The sequence below is a fragment of the Amphiprion ocellaris genome, chromosome 15 (genome assembly GCF_022539595.1).
Source record: "Amphiprion ocellaris isolate individual 3 ecotype Okinawa chromosome 15, ASM2253959v1, whole genome shotgun sequence".
Classification (NCBI taxonomy): Eukaryota; Metazoa; Chordata; class Actinopteri; family Pomacentridae; genus Amphiprion; species Amphiprion ocellaris.
In genome coordinates, this window is record NC_072780.1 from 29,805,146 (window position 1) to 29,824,842 (window position 19,697).

General features: G+C 37.1%; 1 protein-coding gene across 11 annotated transcripts in view; it reads right to left on the reverse strand.

The window, feature by feature from the left end:
• The window catches only part of macf1a (microtubule actin crosslinking factor 1a), a 335,093-nt gene that overhangs the window by 217,321 nt on the left and 98,075 nt on the right, over nt 1-19,697 (reverse strand). The window contains exon 1 of one of the 11 annotated variants that reach the window (XM_055017586.1): nt 18,932-19,295. The exons of the other annotated variants lie outside the window; for them this stretch is intronic. Within the exon in view, the coding sequence (XP_054873561.1) occupies nt 18,932-18,986 (55 nt within the window). The 5' untranslated portion in view covers nt 18,987-19,295. Of the gene's footprint in view, nt 1-18,931; nt 19,296-19,697 lie in introns of those variants that run through there. 11 annotated transcript variants of the gene reach the window in all.

A 19,697-nucleotide genomic window follows, 5' to 3' on the forward strand; every position in this document is an offset into this window, starting at 1 on the left:
GTGAGGTGAAGGAAGATTATTAGGCAGAGAGGAGAAGACACAGTGGAGTAAATTGATTAAATTGGATTGATAACTTAATATTTTTCAGGATTTGAAGTCCTTAATAACTTAATTTGTGTTTACGTTACCATTTATTGGGCACTTGTAATAAATATTGATTACAGAGAAAATATTAATTCCCTTAACTCAATATAGTTTGTTGATTGAACATAATTTCATCAGAAGTTATCAAAACTCAATAAGACTTAACACAAACTGTTAGCATCATATTTTTTTGTTTTCTGGGTCTAAACGTATTTTTTTTAGATTATATTTGATTCAGGCATATGAGAGCAAATTAAGCAGAAACTGTTGAGATAACCACAAGTAATCGTACAAGGAAAAATACACTGATTTCAGCTCTTAACTTCTCAGGGTTTTACCTAGTCAGAATGGATGTTTGGGTGGGGTAACTACCACGACACTTAGTATGATGTGTCTGTGTTACTTTATCGTACAGAAATATATGCATTTTGTTGTTATTTCTGACAAAATGATCTATTATGCTTGAGTGCATGAAACTTCAAATCATCAAAACTGATTAAAACATTGAATTTCTTCTATCATTCCAAAATATTAGCACCTTTGTGCAGGGAGTTGGCTAAGTCCTCAGTGGGGGTTGCAAGAAATTCCACTATGTGGGAAAAACTCTGCAGGTTAACTGAATCTCTTTGGGTTTTGGTCTTTTAGTTGTATAAATAAGACATTCAAAGACCAACAAAACACCAAACAATTTAACAATTAATAGAATAGAATAGAATAGAACATTCTTTATTGTCATTATACAATGTATAACGAGATTGCAGAGCTTCTATTTAACAATTAATCAAAGAGACAACTGATAGATGCAATCAGTTGTTAAAATAATCACTAGCTGCTGCCTTAAAGCAAGCTGAGCCTTTTTACTGTTGTCAAAACCATTAGATTTGAAGGCCAAAGCTCAACTTGATGCATGTAATATTTTAATTACTAGCTGGAATGATGATCAAATCTACCAAAACTAGGATGACAAAGGGAAAGGAGTGGATAGAATAGTGTTAAAGAGTTTATTGATGTGCTGAATGATGTTCTGTATTTACTGTTTCTATCGACTGCTGCTTGGACCTCTGGGTTTCCACAACATATATCTAATGGACAAAAAGCCGTCAATAAATACCGACTGCACCTTTTAAAAACTAACAGAGATCGAAGCAGGATGACACGGTGCAGAAAAACTCCTACAAACGCTGGAAAGAAATCCATGAGGATGTAACAGAAAATAGACGAAAAGAGGAAGAAAAAGTAAATAATGAGATCACCTGCAGACTGGAGGCCACAACAATAAAGTAATAATAATTATATATCCTCAAACAAAGGCCTGCTGCACACCCCCGCCCTGAGCACACAGATTATGTAAACCTAGTTTTTGTCCGTGACCACACACACACCGGAAAAAGACAAATCCCTGCGTCCCATTTCAAGTGCCGACTCCGGCCTCGCAGCATCACAGCGTGTTTCTTCGACTTCAAAAGCTCCAAAAATAATCCTAAACACAACCATCTCGGAAACAAACCTGAGGGGAAAGATTTGGACGAATTTCAGTCATTTTTTCCTCCTCAGCTCGCACACAAATACATCCTCAGTATCTTTTCTCGCTTCCCTCAAAGCTCACGCTGTTACTGATTTGAGAGCAGCTGCAGTGAGATAACACTACATTTCCCACGGTGCCTGCGGTCTCCAGGATGTGGAGCCAGCCGAGCTGTTGAGGTGCAGCCTTCAGGCCCTGGAGGAGTAAACAGGAAGACGTGGAGGAGACGAAGCTCTGTGACTCCACGACAGCAGCAGAAACACAGCTGAGACAAACACAATGCAGCAACAGGAGAGACAATGAAGAGGAGCCACGAGCCTCTGGAGTGTTTGTTTCTGTTGGGGAAACATCTGCATCCAGAGGCTTCAGAATATGTTCATTCATCTATAAATATACAATATTATATAAAGGTATTCGATCTGCATGTAGTTAAAAATGGTCACCCTCTGAACCGGTGTTTGAAAGCCATGTTATCTTAAAAAGAAAAAAAATCACACCATTTATATGATTAAGAAGCAATAAAAACAGAAACACGTCACAGTTTGAACTTCCAGACAATCTTCGAACTAAATATAAGTGATGTGCAGTTCTGTTGGGAAAATTAGACAAATCTAAGTGTGAAATTGTGATATTTAATCACACTTTTATCGACATATGATTTCAAAATTTGCCAAAAATCAGCCATCTGCAACAGACAAAAAGACATGAGGTCTTCTGTAATATTCAAAGAATGCGCAAAAATGGAATTTTCAACTTTTCAAGGATCCTTAAGTAAATTAACCAAACATAACCTTAAAAATGTTGATATTCCAATAAAATCACATTATTCTACGTCTTGTTGCCAAAAATAAACCATTTAAGCTCACCATATTCTGTAACAAACTAAAAATTATGCGCTTCTAAGAGTAGCTGAGAAGCCACAAATGACTCAGCTGCAACCAACAGTTACTTGACAAAAATGCTGCAAATATTCAGTTGAACTGCAGGCTGTGTTTCCACAGAGCAGAGAGAAGATGACAAGAGAGCAAAATAAAACATACTGGATCAATAAAATAAATGCAGGAGGTTTCATTGCAGTGAAAAATTATTCCACAGTGAGTAAAAATGTGACAGGAGTCAAAAAAGGCTGTGAAACTACTTGAGGTTGGGAGGGTTAAACAGCATTTTTCTTACATCCAACCATCATTTTTATAGAAAAAAATAATAATTCCAGATGAATCATACTGGAGCTCGAAATTTCCATCTGCTTGATGTGTCAAAACAATTCTTACCCAAACAAATATGTTGACAAATGAGCAAGTAAGACTCACTCACTCAAGATGCTAGCATGAAGACCAGTATTTTTTAATTATAGTTTTGTAAAGTATTCACAAGCTATGAATAAGGTGCCGTCTTATTTTAGATCCATGAAGTCAAAAATGTTGCCCTTAACCACCACAGAAAACACATAATTGCAAAGCTGCAGGAGCAGAGAGATGAATGATTTAAACTGTGTGCGACGAACAAAACCGAACATGTTTTCATTATTTAATCGAGCAGCCGTCAAAACATCTGCAGCCCTGAGATGTTTGTCGCCTGTTTTGGGGGACAGAATCTGAACTCTGTTAAAAGAAAACTAAAAATAAACTCTTGTTTATCCCACTGCCTTTCGTTTCCTTTTCCAGAAATCATCAATCATTAACGAGACAAACTGGGTCCTCCCGGTTTACAGTCTGACCGGCTGGTTTAGGGAAATATATTTTGGAATTTAAAATGTTCTTTAACTATTTTCTACACACAGACTGCACACGACAGACTCACCAGTAATGTTAGATTAATGCTGCACCATAAATATTCACATAGACAGCCTGGATAACAGACTCTGTGTTGCTATTATTAAAGCTGATAAAGAATTCAGGGTAGGCAAATAGCATCGAGCCAAATAAGCAACCTCCATTCTTTCAGGCAAATTTAATCATGAATGAAATGAATGTAAACAAATTAACTGCCCACAAAAAAAAGAGTCGTGAACATCGCTGACACAATCAATGTTTCCCGAAAGCATCTTTACTAAGGAAGGAGGGATGAGGAATTTAATGACTAATTCCAGAAGACAATTCTGCAGCTTGAACAGCTGATTAACTCCAGGTCATCGAGCTAATACAATTTCCATCCATCACTGCTGCTGACATCATCTTCATTCCTGCAGTGATTCTGATACTGAGCTCAAAACACTGAAAACTATGATGCACGGTGATGCCAGCAAATAGCACCGAAACAAAACAACCTGAGACTGGAAAGTGCCACAGCGATCTGGGCTGAGACGCTGTGACATTTTCATTCGTTCTCTGTTGTTTCTTGACCTTTAAGTCTTTGGTCTCTTGGCTCTGCTCAGCAGGTTCCAGGCCTTGAATGAGAAGCAGACTAAAGTAGCAGGTGTTGATGGAGGACTGATAAACTGAAGTGCATTGTTCTCTCAAATCAGATCAACCCTCCACTGTGGAAAAGACAAAAATATCAAGCTTATTAACCAGAGGAAGGAAAGAATAGGTGGAATGGGTTGTAATTGGGAGAGATAAGAGGTTGCCAATCCAGTTTTTAACATTTTGTGCTGAAATCAGAATCTTAAAACTAAATAGTTCAGTTTTGTTTTTTGTAAAGCCTACCCTTAAAAACACTGTTAGGCAGAGTTTGAGTAGTCAATCAATAACAATCATGCAGTCTTCTTTGAATATTTTCACTGGTGAATAATCTTTAGATTTTATTATTGATTAATCATTTAGTTCATAAAATGGTGAAAAATATGAGTCAGCATTTTCAAAAGCCCAAAATGATGCCCTGAAACATCTCATTTTGTCCACAATCTAAAGATATTTACTTAACTGTAAAAGAGTTTAAAAAAAAAAAAAAAAAAAAAACTGAAAAAAAATCTAATTTATGAAGCGGGATTCAGATATTTCTTTTCTTTATAAATCACTCAAACCAATTCACTAATCATCAAAATACTTCACAATTTTTTCAATAGTTGACAAGACTAGCAGCTAATTAGCTTAACTTTGCATAAACACTGAAAACAGCGAGCTTGGCAGGACACAAAGACAACAAATTTAAAAAAAGAAGTCCATCTAACGGCATCTAAAAAGCTCAATACTTTGAAGCAACCAGTTGTTCTTATTGATCACAGTATTGCAGCATCTGTTCATGTTCAGTGAAGTCACAGTTTTAAGCTCACGGATGCTAACTGGTACTAATACATTAAAGAACCAATATTATGGACATTTACAGTGGTAGAATTTTGCCTTTAAGGACTTTAATGTGCAAAAAACACATTATATTTCTTTTATTGTACACTGCTGCAGCACTTCTTCTCATTTTCTCTCCGAAAAAATTAATTTTATGTACTGTAACTAAAAAAACAAGTAAGGATGAAGCTCTAGCAAAAGTAGACACCAATTCTTCATTTGAAACTAGCAAATAGCCAAGTGTTATTCAAAAGGTGTTACATGGTGACATCGATAAGTAACAGAAGAAAAGCCTGAAGCTGTGTTTTCTTTGGATCTGTGGGAGAGGATAACTTCCCTAAGCTTGGACATTTTACATAAACAAAAAAGCAGCTTTATGACACACTAAAGGAAAATGAAGAAACCCAAATAGCGTAAAATATGTTCTTTATCCTAATCCATGAACCAGCTAGTACTGCTGCTGTATCTAACGTTTCACTGCTCCTCCAAAAGACAAAAAACCCTCCTCGTCTCTCCCTCAATATTCTCTTTATCTCTGTCCAACCCTCCGTTTTCACCGCCATGTTTCCTCGCCAACACTCTGCAGTCACAGTGTCACACACACACACACACACACGGTAATTACATGCACAAACCGTGCTCTGTCCTGTGTGATTATAGTCCTGTCAGAGCAGCGAGGAAGGCTGCGGTTACAAAGTCAGAGCTGAAGGATAACACCAAGTCACGGAGTGAGGTGGTGGTAGAGTGTTAACTAAATGCTCAGCAGCCACACATGGAAGCGATAAAACACTTTAGAGTGTCACATGACAAACTGGCAAGATGCTAATTTGTCTGATTAGAAAAACAACTGCTTGTTTGTCACACTAACGCTATGATTAATCAGTAAACCTCTCCTATAGAGGGCGCATGCAGGCCACATTCAGGGGAGTTAATAGTAGCTGGTGTCACATGAATATCCCAGTTTACAGTGAAGGCAGCAGACACTTCTGTGTGGCCACACCCAGCTAGGGTGATGCTGATAAACATTAAAAAACGCTTATCACCGTCAACACATCTGGGTGGCTGCTACTGGAAACATGTTGAGTGTGTTTGTGGCACCAGGCGGCCGAGTGACCCAGAATTCAGCCATATCAGCCATCAGACGGTAAGAAATGAAGTGAACCACCACGCTGATAAGGACTCTCTCTGCTGGATGATGCCTAGTGGATGATTTGGGGAACTGGAGGATGATTTAACTGTAAAGTTTAACAAATTATCACACTATTATTCATACTAAGTATCACTATCTCTATGTTCTAGTAAGAAAAGCATTCATGCTCTCTGTCACTTACACAAATAATACAGCTGACATTTTTATAAGCTCATTTTCAACACTTAATGTTTGCAGAAGACAGTAATAAGTGCAATTATTTAACAGCAGATATGATAGCATTGGAGATAAAACTAATTATCCACAGGTCATCAGGCTACTAAATCACTGACTCACCAGCAACATCTATTAACAGCAATACTTTGCACATATTCTTTGCCTGTTTACATATGACAGGATTGCACAAGATGCCAACATTTGCACATAAAATTCATTTTTAACTATTTTTATCTTATTTTATTTTTATTTTATTCTATTAATTTTATCATATTTTATTTGATGTTTCAGTTGTGTGAAGGGAATTTCATCTGATATGGATGCTATCAGTCCATTAACAAGCAGTTGTAATCTCACATCAGTCCAATGCCAACATTCACACAATGTTGCTTGGGAACCAACAGATTTTCATCCTGAAAGGTAAGATGGTAGAGTAGTGGGGAAGGCTTTTAGCTTGAAAGAGCCATAGAGTCCACATAAGCAGACAGGATTGGACCAGTAAGTCAGCAGCAGCACTTTGTGTCTCGTTTTTGCCATATTTTGTCTTGTTTTTGTTGTTTTTTTGTCTTTTTTTGTCTGACTTTTGACATTTGTCTCATGCTTTTGTCAATTTGTTTCTTGTTTTTGTTGTTATGTGTTTCCTTTTTGTCTCATTTGTGTTTTTTGTCTTATTTTTGTCATCTTGTGTTTTTCTTTATTTGTTGTTTTGTGTCTTTTTGTCTCGCTTGTGTCGTTTGTCCATTTTTTTGTCGCTTTGTAACTGTTTTGTCTAATATTGTCTCTTTTTTATTTTGTGTCGTTTGTCTCATTTTTTTGTTATTTTGTTTCTCATTTTTTTGTTATTTTGTTTCTCATTTTTGTCATTTTGTCTTGTTTTTGTTATTTTGTGTCTCATTTTTGTAATATTTGTCTTGTTTTTGTTGTTTTTTCTTTTTTGTCTGATCTTTGTCGCTTTGACCATAAAGTAAAATATTATATCGTTCACTAAATGCTGACTAAATGTTTTGTGCCTTTGTAGACATTGTGTAATCTATAAGTTGTAATGTGAAAATGATAAACTGAAACATAATGTTGTTGAAACTGAACTTACTGTTCTTAAGAAATTTCAGGTTGCTCATAATGTTTTGTAAAAATATAATTCCTTAAATGTGAACATTTTCAGGATGTACTTTTTTGCACCAAAACAAAGGAAAGATTTGAGTTGTGGTATTTTATAGATTATTACGCTGTGATTTTATTGGTCACTTGAGATCACAGTGGGCTGAATGTGGCCCCTGAACTAAGATGAGTTTGGCACCCCTGCTCTAGAACCTGATGAGAAGGTGGTCTCTTCTGGATCATACATTTGGGAAAGACATGCATGACAGCACTTAATGAATAGTATAACATCCAAAGCAGGTGTTGATTTTCAGTGATAAACAGTTGTACATAAGAGTTTCTATTTTATGTCTTACATGTGATATTCATGGCGCTGAACTAAATCAACAGGACCTGAAAGCATCACGACTGATTTTAAAATGTGCCTATTATTAGGACGGTTCAGTGAATTTAGCTGGAGCTGAAATGTTTTTGCGCTTTGCTAATCTCCTCCCTTTGGCACATCCATCCCTCAAAACCACATCTTCACACACTGAAGCAGAAAGGCAGAAATCACCCTCCATCTCATAAACTAATATCATATCAAGGCCACGATATGCTGCCGTATAATGGATATTACTGGATGAATGAGTGTTTTACGGCTTCCTGAACAAAAGTGATTCTCAGAGAGACATGCGGTTGTGCCTTATCTCATGTGATCACTTGATCTGCCACAGTGGTTCATGGTGAAGTTATTACATTTATGACCTGAAATGGCAATAACGCATAAAGCTGAGCAGATATGACGGCACTGTGATATGAGTACAGCAGGTCAGATCACTTCTCTGCTGTCTACTGCTGAGATAAACTGAAATAAAGATGGCTTTACTCAGTATGACTTGATCATAGCATCTTTTTCTAGCTATTCCACCTTCATTAATCTGGGTTAATCCCACTGAGATCAGCACTCTGCTGTAACGGCGTAGTAATAAGACTGCTAGAGAGGGAAAGCTGGTATTTTTGGGTGATGACTCTGTGTGTTGCATGTAAAATGGAGAAATGGACTATTTCTCTGTAGATTCCCAGTCACCAAGGTCATGGTAATCCAAAGGGCTGCAGTAAAAAACAACTTGACTTCTACCACACTGCAAACTACAGTGAACTACACAGTACAAAATAATAGTGTAAAAATTAAGAAATATGCTAAAATGGAAAAAAATGAATAACCCCATATATAAGAATAACAGAAATAATCAATAATTATATTTTTGCTGCTTTAAATACAGTTAAAATAGTGCAATACTACAGTCAAACATCCAAAAACAACGAATTACCTTATTTTTTTGTTGCTTTTTTAAAAATGAAAAAAAAATTGAAAGAAAACATTTAAATCATTGTTTGTTTTATTTTTACAGTTAACAGAAAATATTTTTTCTGTTATTTCACTATCTATTATCTGTACTTTATCTTTTAAAACAACAGTTAAAGAAATTATATTTACAAATATTTACCAATCTTAACTTTTATTATACACAATTGTTCTATGAAATAACGGCAAACATTTGTAAAATATTATTTTCGCTGATTTAAATAAAGTGAAAATTGTGCAATTTTATGGTCACAAATTCTAAAAGAATTAATTATGTATAAAATTACACATTTTTGATGTGGACAATATTGACAGTTTTGGTCTGTTTCTTTTTTATTTTTTATAAAAGTCAGTAAATCAAAACTTTTTGTGTATAACTAGATATTATCTGCAATTCTGTAAATTCACAAAACAGGAAAAAAAACTTACAAAATTATCAACTATTTTTCAGTTCTTAACATAAATCGTTTTTCCTTTAAATGACGCCTGTAATATAATGATTTTTTTCAGATTTACAAAACATAAAAAGTATCGCAAGTTTAGGGTCAAATGCTGTAAAAAAACTAAGTAATATTTGCCAAACTCTTTGATGTGGCATTATTGTATTATATCATTACTGACTTTTTGGCCTGTTTTTCATGGTTAATTAGTAAATTAAAAGATGATTTTTTTTACTAGTTATCTAGGAAATTTGTAAAATAACTGATTTACAAACTGTTATAAAAAAAACAGATTTTTTTTTTTTACAGTGCATGAAAACAGATTTGATGTGTTGTTTTTCTTTTAGGTTAAAGCTGCTACAGAAACTCGTCTGCTGATTCTGGCAGCCAATCCGGTCTCATATTAACCTTCAGACATTTACGTAACCTGATCAACAGGCTTTGAAGTTCAGTCGGCCAACTCGTCTGTTCGTGACACTAAACAATGCAAAGCTGCTATTGGCTTGTTAAATAACAGCAGAGTGATCAACAAATCATCTCTAGTCACAGGCTTGTAGAGTTAAGAAACAGGACGAGGAGGTCTGGATTAACAGTTAAAAGATGTCAGCATTTTGCCATTCATATTTACATTTGGAAAAACCCAACAGTAGCTTTTTTAGTGATTTTATGGTGCTGCTCCCCCGCTGAGGAGGTCAGGGAATTATATTTATTTTTAACTACAGCACATACAAATATTCTATATCATTAGCTAATAATCAATAATAATTACAACATTAAATACATTTTGGCGTAACTTCTGCTCCACTAGTCATGGCCCACCACAAAGCCACAATCCCAGAAAGGCTGAGTCAAACAGATGCTGCCTCAGAGTTATTTTTGGGAGAGCTGGAGCGTTTACTGGGGCAGCAGTTTCACCTCCAGACTTCAACAATCTGAAGTGAAGCATTAGAGTCAAGATGAGGTTTTTTTCTGCATAAATTCAAGCTAAAATGTGGGTTTTGCTGCCAGCTGAGCATCCACACAAACCACAGAAGTCTGTCAGACGGAGGGAGACGTCAGATTTGAGAGTGTTTAGTGACTATTTAAGGTGTTTGTGGTTTTATGCTAGATTCAACTGCAAACGCTGTAATGGAGATGGAATTTGAAAAAACAAAACCAGACAATGAAACTGTTCTGATTGATACTAGATTCCTGGAGCCAATGCAGACACAAAATTTTAGTAAGTAAAAAAAATATGGGTATCAATGTATCAGCAACTCTTATTTTTAGATACACATATATACATCTATAGTGTGGTGATGTTATATTGAAAAGGAAAAATAATGGGGCCACATTTCACCACTGAAAACACCACTTGACTCCGCACCATATGTGGACTCTGCCACATGTACTACACAGACTGCTGAAACAATGAAAACTGATCCAGCGACGATGTACCACTACCACTATTTATTAACAGCCCAACTGAAAATGTTTTACAGATAATTCTTTCTAATAAAAAAGAACATTTTAGATATCAACAGTGACATTTCTACTGGATGAATGACATCACTTTTACCATTCATGTGTATGTGATTTCTCAGTGTGTTTATCGTTTACTGTCAACATGTAAATTAATCCTATTTTTCTGGTATTTCACTCGTTATTGTCTGTGCATTAACAAAACATTTGTTAAATAGCGGTTTTAAAAATTTTCAGCCATCAATATAGTACATATTTTTCTTTCAAAAACAGCAAATATCCATACTTTTTGCACATTTAAACAGAGTAAAAACAATGCAATTTTAGTTCTAAATGGTTTTTCAAATTTTGGTTCCAACAGTTTATACAGTGGATCTGAGGTTAATAGTACCAGCTTTGGTGCAATGTTGCAGACAAGGAAGGAATGAAATTAGAGTTGACAAAGTTCATTTATGGTTCTGTTCACAGTATGAACTAACCTTTTTTTTTTTTTTTTTTTTTGGACATTGTCTGGTTGCAGTTTCTACTCGTAGTATTTGCTGCTTGTGTCATTGTGTAACAGCGAGTGTTTGTAGTGAGGGATTGTCACCAGCCAGGGTTGTTCTAGTGGATTAAAAGATTGGTTTGAGAACAAGAACTCGAGGCCAAGTGAACTAAATTAACCGCCCAGATGAACACTTAGACGATCCCACACCGGCTTCGTCTACCTGCTGTGCTCGACTCTGAACACTGTTTTGCCCGTGAGCCAGCTGTCCCGCCCTGCCTCCCAGGTGGACTTATCACTCAGACAAGCGACTTATTTTACACTCTTTGTACAAACCTGATGTTTAGAACTGTCTCCTCCCTTCAAACACACAAACGCTGCAGCACCTCCCTCTCATTAAGGTAATTTCTGCAGCCAGGCATCACTTCTGTGCGATCGATCACTCAGACGTCTTTCACTTAATCACATCAGACAGCACAATTCAGAAAACATGTCTCCAAACCTCAAGATGTTTCCATATGAGCGAAAGAAAAAAAAAGGAAAGTAAGATCTTTATAATCCACACTTTCATCCCTTCAATCCAAGTTAATCCAATTCGCAAACAACTTCATACCCGTGACTGTATGGACAAAAGACAAATGCATGATATCAGACGACAATGGAGCTAATGCTGGGTTTGTAACAAAGTCAAAAACCATTCATGTGACTGGATTATGATAAACTGAGCCACACACGGCAGCTTACTGATTTTACCGCAGGAGCCGGTAGAACAAAGACCTCTTGTATGAGATTCGGACAAAGTCAGACTAAAATGTCCTCTTGTCCTTGTCAGGCAGCACTTTGGGCACCTAAACCCAAATGACATGCTTCAAAGGAAATTCTTTCTGTAGGTTTCTGGTTATCTTGAATCAGACTATGCTTCCGTTCACTGAAATAGCAACAAAAGAGGAAGAAATACAGAAAGAAAGATATTTAAGGCTTTGTTTGTTTCTGTTGCAAACAATACAGAAAGTCCATGTGGCCTCACAGCTCGAAAAGACCCAAAAGAATATGCATAATGACAGTTTTTAGTGTATGTTAAAACAAAATGAATAAAGAGGAAGAGTGACTCAAGGCTTAGCTTTTTCATCGTGGCTAAAAGAAGCGACGGGGAACAGAGAGGTGCAGGAAACACATAAGTAATGAGCAGATATACACCAACGCAGTGGATGACTCACTGTCACACACATGCAACATCTCCATTCATAAGGAAAAGATAAAATACAGTCTTCTAATAAGAGATAATAAGGGGAGCAAGGAACACATGAACTACGCAATCAGAAGAAATTCAATCAGTTTTAATAATTGATTAAAGTTCACTTCGGCTTACATGTGCAGCTTTTCCCTGTGTTACATCATAGTAAATTGAATATCCTCGAGTTCTGATTGTTGGTTGGACAAAACAAGACATTTAAAGACATCACCTTGGAGAAAAAAAAATACCTACATATTTTCAGCATGACAGTGTCAAAAATTATGCAGACTAATCTCAGCAGCCCTTCAAACTACTCATCAATTAATCCAGTACATAAAAATTAAACTGTCAAAACGAAGAGCCCAAATCAAAACATAGTGACGTGAGAAGTGAAAATCAGGAAATAACTGATTGAGCTGTCAATAAATTTTCTGATGGCCAGCACAGCAATTCATACGTAAAACTACCTTTTAATTGCATAAAATTATTTTAAACTAATTATTAAAATAACTGTTTTAGAGGCATTTTAAATGTTGAAAGAGAATCAGCACTCAAGCAATCAAGAACTTTGGTCTTCGGTTCATGAACCTAAAGAAAACATAACCCTGCTGTTAACACCAAGGACACGGACACAGATTTTCTTTGACACAGAAACACAAAGAGGAAAAAAAGACCTCATAGTGAACTGAGGCAGATAAACAACATGAATCAAGTCTTGCAGCACACGACATGTAACCACGGCGAACAGGCAAAGAGAGTGACAACAAGAGGTAAGAATAAAGACTGTCAGCTACTCCACCTTAAGCAAATTACGACCAACCTCAAAACGTTCAATTCACCGTCTCTGTCAGAGTTTTCTGATCGAACATCACTCTCCTGCAGCAGGTGACAGCAGATAAACACAGACTAAAAACTATCAACAACAGGAATAGAAGTCCACTTTTCATCTCAGTTTAAGGGAAAACCTGCTGCTGGGCCCCTCACTGAGGTTAAGTGTATGGAAGAGGAGATGAAGAGGAGCTGCAGCTGGTGGAGGGCGGTCAGACAAAAAGACGACCAACTCTTTGCAAAGCAATGCAAACAACACAACTGTAACACAGTTCATAAGTTCATTCTTTTATCCAGAACTAGAACAAATTCAAAGATAAAGACTTCTGGACACAATTCTGTCATCCACTATCTAAACAACCAACTTGTGACAACTCTGCAAGACTAAAATCCTCATTAATCAACTACAGGGCTGACCAATTTATTCATCAACATAACGTTAACGTGAGCAATAAACACCAAAAGACTGCCTGAAATGCAATGAATGAGAAAAATCATTTTTAGAATGATGAATCACGTGGAGGCCTGGACACATGAGCAATGTATTCACACCTTTCAGCCATTCAGATAAGGCCCCACCTAGCTGCTAGCTAATATCAGATTTTAACTAGCATAATGGCTAAAGGTATAAAGAAGAGCAAGAAAAATGTATTTCTGTTGAGGTTAAGAGGAAAATATTTTCAAAGGGAGCAGCAAGCATTTTAATGTCTTATTTAAATTAATCTGTTGGGCATTCATGTGCAAAATGTTCAATAAACGCTTGTTGAAGAGATTAATTTCCTTTCTTAATTTATTGGGGTCTCCGTTAGCAGTGTATAGCTAATTGACAACAAAAATCTACTTATTCATGTTTAAGGACCAAGTGTTACATCAAACTTTTATTCCCAACACATTTATAACCTCTTAAATTCATGATATGTCAGTTCATATTAATGAAAAAGCCACATTAGCTAACGTTAACTGCTAAACTAGCATTTAATGAGTCAAAAATCCTACAGCTACTGTAGCTAATATGTGGAGATTTCAGTTGTGGGTAAGCTAATTGATGTCATGCATGGCAAAAAAATAAATTAAAATCATACTAAAATAATCAGAGCGAGCAAATATAAGATAATGGAAAAAACTATGGAAAATCTAGCTAGCTAGCATCATGATTTCTTTAGTTTTATCTCTGTATTTGCTGACATACCACAGGAGGTTTACCAAGTTAAAGAGGTAGATAAAGGGGACATGATGCCATTAACAGGCCACAAAAATTAAACATTATATTGAATAAAATTATGGTTTTCTCACGGTTTTGTTGAAAACATTTAGGACAATGTAATTCAGTTCAGTTCAATAATATATGTATAGCGACAATTCACAACATAAGTCATCTCAAGGTACTTCACATATTAAGGTCAAGACTTTTTAATATACAGGGGGTCCTCAACTTATGTCAGAATTCCGTTTCTTCAGCGCAACGTAACGCAATTTTTGCCTTAAGTTAGCTTAAGCTCACATATGTACATAAGTGGCGTACAACCGGCGAATGTTAACAAAGTCGTTTTCCTCATATAGCGCCGCATGACGATTCATCCGCTCTGCTCATCAACTAGTTCCCGCACGGAATTTGTTTAAACATTGCAAACGCCATACGTCGGAATGATGGAACAAGATTTTTCTTAATAAATTTATGGAAGATGGCGATATAACCACGAAACACCGTAGGTCGAGGACGTCGTAAACGGAGGACCTCTTGTATTATAGAGAAAAATCTAAGAAATTCAGCTACTCCCTTTGAGCAAACACTTGGCAAAAGTGGGAGGAAAAACCTTTTCCAGGAGAGCCAGGTTCAGGGATGCAGAAAACTGTCTCGACCAGTTTGGGTGAGGGTTGTTTGGCCATTATAATACGTAAATGTTACACTTTAAAGGGATTTTCTGATGAGTTGCCCAGGTTCAGGCAATCCAGTGCTGGATGAGTTAATTACCTTCATGATTGCTACATTTTCCTGCTGACTTTAAAAGTGGTTAAGCAGTTTAGCCTCAGCAGTAATTTAGAGGGTTAAAGACGATTGTAGGTGATTCTAACCCAGTCTGACGTGCTTCGCTCTCGGGCCTCAGACGCAGCAGCTGTTGGTTGGGGGGTTTCTGTGCCACATAATACGACCAAACCATAAGTAGCAGCAGGTGTGGTCATGGCCACGGTGAAGCTATTCAACAAAAGACAAGAGGACTCAGCCTGACAACTTAAATGCAGCCATGAAATCAAGTCAACTGTAGAGGGGGTTTCTAAGTGGCTGTAAATGAAAGAAATGGGTTTTCAGAGATGAACAGACTAAAGGTTTGATGTTCCATCATAGAGGCAGGCAGTGTGCCATGAAAAGATTGGGCTAGGGTGTGTTTCTCAGTACAGAATTGATCTTAATTATTTTGTCACATAAAGTACAACAAGACCTGAACCACAATTCACGTCACATCCACCGGCGAGTTTCCTTTTCTTCTAAAATAAGGATCATTTGCATGTTAAAAGAAGGTGGGTGAAGAGCAGACAGGACTATAAAGGCAGGACCAAAAGATGAAGAAGTTGGTGGAAAACAGGTGCTCCAAAAGTGTTCAGACATTGTTTGGACTTGAAAAGTTGGAAAGCGGATTTCTGCACGCTAAAGAGATCAAACACAAGTAGCTTCAGCAGTAAAGGAACATTAAAAACCACAACGCAAATATCACTGCCAGAGACTAGAGCTGAAACACTTAACACTCTGCAGCTCAAAACCTGTTGGTGGGTTTTAAAGGCATGATTTTTTTTTAATTAATAAATTTCAAAAATGGGAAAAATGACACCATTTACTTGAGCCAGAAACTCTGAGGGTTTCGTGTGTGATGTTTCTGTTAGGAAGAAAAAACAAATGTAAGCTGAAAATCACAATATTTTATCAAAATCATCAAAATCAAAGTCACATTGTAAATGTCTCAATTTTTTTAAAAAATCACCTAAAATGAACCATTTGCACTAAACTGATGCTGTAAAAATCTAAAATTCTTTACTCCTCACCACAACCAAGATGCCATGGAGGAATCAGCTGCGACAATATTGACATAACAAAAATTTGGTGAATTAACCGGTAAACTGCGAGTAAAATAAAACATAGTTGATCAAAAAATTGAATGTAGCATGGCTCAAAAATGGTTTACAAAGGAGCAAGTTGCTGAATGGCACATTCGGAATGGTGAAACATCTTTCTAGAGTAGTGGGCATAGGTTGTGTAAATCTACACCACTCTTCAAAAGTTTGACGTCACTTAGAAATGTCCTTATTTTGGAAAGAAAAACGTTTTTTTTCAATGGAGATAACATTAAATGAATCAGAAATCCAGTCTAGACATAGTTAATTTGCTAACTGACTAGTCTAGCAGGAAACGCCTGATTTTTTATTGGAATATCTCCATAGGGGTACAGAGGAACATTTCCAGCAACCATCACTCCTGTGTTCTAATGCTACATTGTGTTAGCTAATGGTGTTGAAAGGCCAATTGATGATTAGAAAACCCTTGTGCAATTATGTTAGCACATGGATAAAAGTGTGAATTTTCATGGAAACATGAAATTGTCTGGGTGACCCCAAACTTTTGAACAGTAGTGTAAGTAGTAAAATATGTATAGTGTGCGAAGAATCAACTTTTCTCTCAAATATTGGTAACACATGTGTACACAGGGTTGGTTTTGTTTCCAGAGAGGTGCAGGACTTTATATAGCAGTAAAAAATTAGCCCACAGTGAGCAAAAATGTGACAGAAGCGAAAAGCTCTTTAGTGGTGTACAATAATGTATTAGTCAAAGAAATAATCAGCAGATTAATCAGTTTTGAAAAATAATTACACTTAATCTTCCTTAATAATCATAAGTACATTAATCAACTGTTGTCCCTGAAGACTCCATGATGCTGATGAGATCCTGCAGTATATAGTATAGAGTGGCATACAAAACATAAGGTGTTACTCGAGACATTAAGAAAACGTGTGAAGATGAAAAACACACATCCAAAAGATTAAGAAAATAAGTATTTCAGGAGGAACTTGACTGAGTCCAGAAGCAGCCTGGTTTATGTTACGCTCGGCTAACTGTTGTGATAACAGCTGCTGAAGCGAAGCGTCGCTGCTGCTCCTGAACGTCACCTGACACTTCAACAGACCATCCTGCTGCCGGCTTGTCTTTGCTGCGAGCGTGTCTGGTTCTGTGCCATCGTCCACTCTGATCAAGTGTCAGCCAAAACAAAAAGCAGAGACACCGGAGGCACCTCGACGCCATGACCATCACTAAAGTAAGCAATTACCAACATGTGGAAATTTGCCACTGAAGCTAATTAAGAGCTCGGAGCCAACAGGGAAATGTCCAAGAAGACCTCAGGGTGCTGTTAATGTATTCAGGCTGACATCAGACACCAGCAATATGAAAGAAAGCAGCCGTTTGTCCTTCCACTGACCCACATCTTATCTGAGCACCATGCAGTGACTGAGCAGGTAAATACGGACAGACGAATGGATACATGAGGTTCACACAAGAAAGCAGAGCAGAAAGCAGCTGGAAAATAAACCAGCAGATGACTGCAAAGACCACAACTTTTTGCTACTTTTGTTCGACATTCAGAAGTTAGTGATGTGCAAGTGAGAGCAACTGAGCAATCCAAACCAGCACATTTCTCATCATAAATCAGATTTTTAACATTAATTCAGCCCTTTTCATTTTAATATATTAGCTCTCTAAACTGCACAGTCCTCCAGCAAGTTTAAAAGACATGCTATCTTTAAAAATATTAACAAAATAACACCATCCATCAGAGCCAGAAATGGTAGAAATGTTTGCATTTTATCAAAATCAATGTCTTCTACATCTCATTCAAAAATCTACCACAAATAAACTGTTTACACTAACTACAATTTGTAAAAAATGTAAAAATTTTACCCTCCTCAGCATAATTAAGAAGCTATAAGTGACTCAGCTGTAACCAACAGTGACACAACAAAAAATCATTGATTTTCTGTATGAACTGCAGCCTGTGTTTATACAGAGTAGACCAGAGACAAGTTTGGAGACAAATTAGAGAAATGTAGAGCAAAATAAATCACATTTGATGAAAAAAATAGATGCAGCATGGCTCAAAAATGGTATACAGAGGAGAAAGTAGTCAGCAAGTTGTTGGATGATACATTCAGCATGGTGAAACATCTTTCCTAATATGCAAAATATTGAGAAAAGCTCAATTTGTAGATGTTGTAAAAATGCAAACAGTAAACTATCTGCAGCATGCAGAGCTACAGCAAGCTATGATGAGAAATTCAACTTTCATTTTTTCCATTTTTATGATTTATGGCATTATAACGATGTCATCCAGCACAAAACACATTTCAGAGTTCTCTCTACTTCTAGTCATTGTTGTGCTGTTTCCATAGAGGTGCAGGACTTTATACTGCAGTGAAAAACGAGGTTAAACTGAAAGCCCACAGCACATTACATCTTCTTGAAACTGTTTTATCCTCCAAGCAAAACTGAGTAAAACCTCACCGAGGGATTCAGGCTCATGAAAGGCTCACTGTGCTACCTGGTTGCACAAGAATCCCTGAAAAGCAGGTATTACCTATTCAGAGCCCAACCCATACTTTAGCGAACGCTGATTCACTGGTGAGCAAATCCACATGTGCAACAAATCACTCTGCTGAGATCACACTTGAGATAATAAAGCAATAAGATCCTGTTCTCATGAGGACATTATAACACCGTGATAGCCTCTGTAAAACACAACAAGGCTTGTTTTTATCATTAACTCATGCTTAACTTGTGAATAACAGGTTTAAAGGGGGCACCGACCTCTTTTCTCCTCCAGATCCTGGAGGAACTGCCTGTAAGCAGCCGCCGAGCTCATCCCTCCCTCCCACAGAGAAGTGAAAAGAGAGAGGGGGACGATGAAAGTGAGAAATGATTAAAAGAAGTGCAGGAAACTGGTGAGAAGTTGTAGCTAAAAGGGAAGGAAAGTGATCGTGAAGGGAATGAGTAGAAATGGTAAGAAACAGGACAAAAAATGAGGAGGAGGAGGGAGTGGAGCTGTCAGAGAAGAGCCATCCTTAATCACGTAGGTAATCCCTCATCTTTACTCGCTTCTTTTCTTCTTCTACCAGTCTTCTGCCAGTCTGTGTGCCGGTGGTTGTGGTAGCAGTGAGTGTTAGCGTTGTGTTAGCAGCTCTAAGCCGGATAGAGGAACTGGACTTTGACCACAAGGCGGGTGATGTCAGTGCCGGAGCCAGAAACATGTGTTTCACTTGCGTCTATAGTCGCTGCATATGTGAGTGTCAGAGAAGGAAATTTAAAAAAAAGAGGCGTGTTTTTATTAGTCACTGCTCAGCTGTGCCTTTTTTTTTTTTTTTAAAGCAGCGTGGTATGTTGGCTCTGGAGATTTATACACGAGTGTTTGACTGCTGCACATTTGTCATTCAGTCAGATCCTCATTGTCTTCTTTGAGTATATGTGTGTTGAATCAACATCATGGAGCAGAGACATGAAGAGACGCTCAAACACCCACTTTTTTTCCTATTTCTGATTTCACAACACCACAAGTTTTAGTTTTTCTTGTTATACA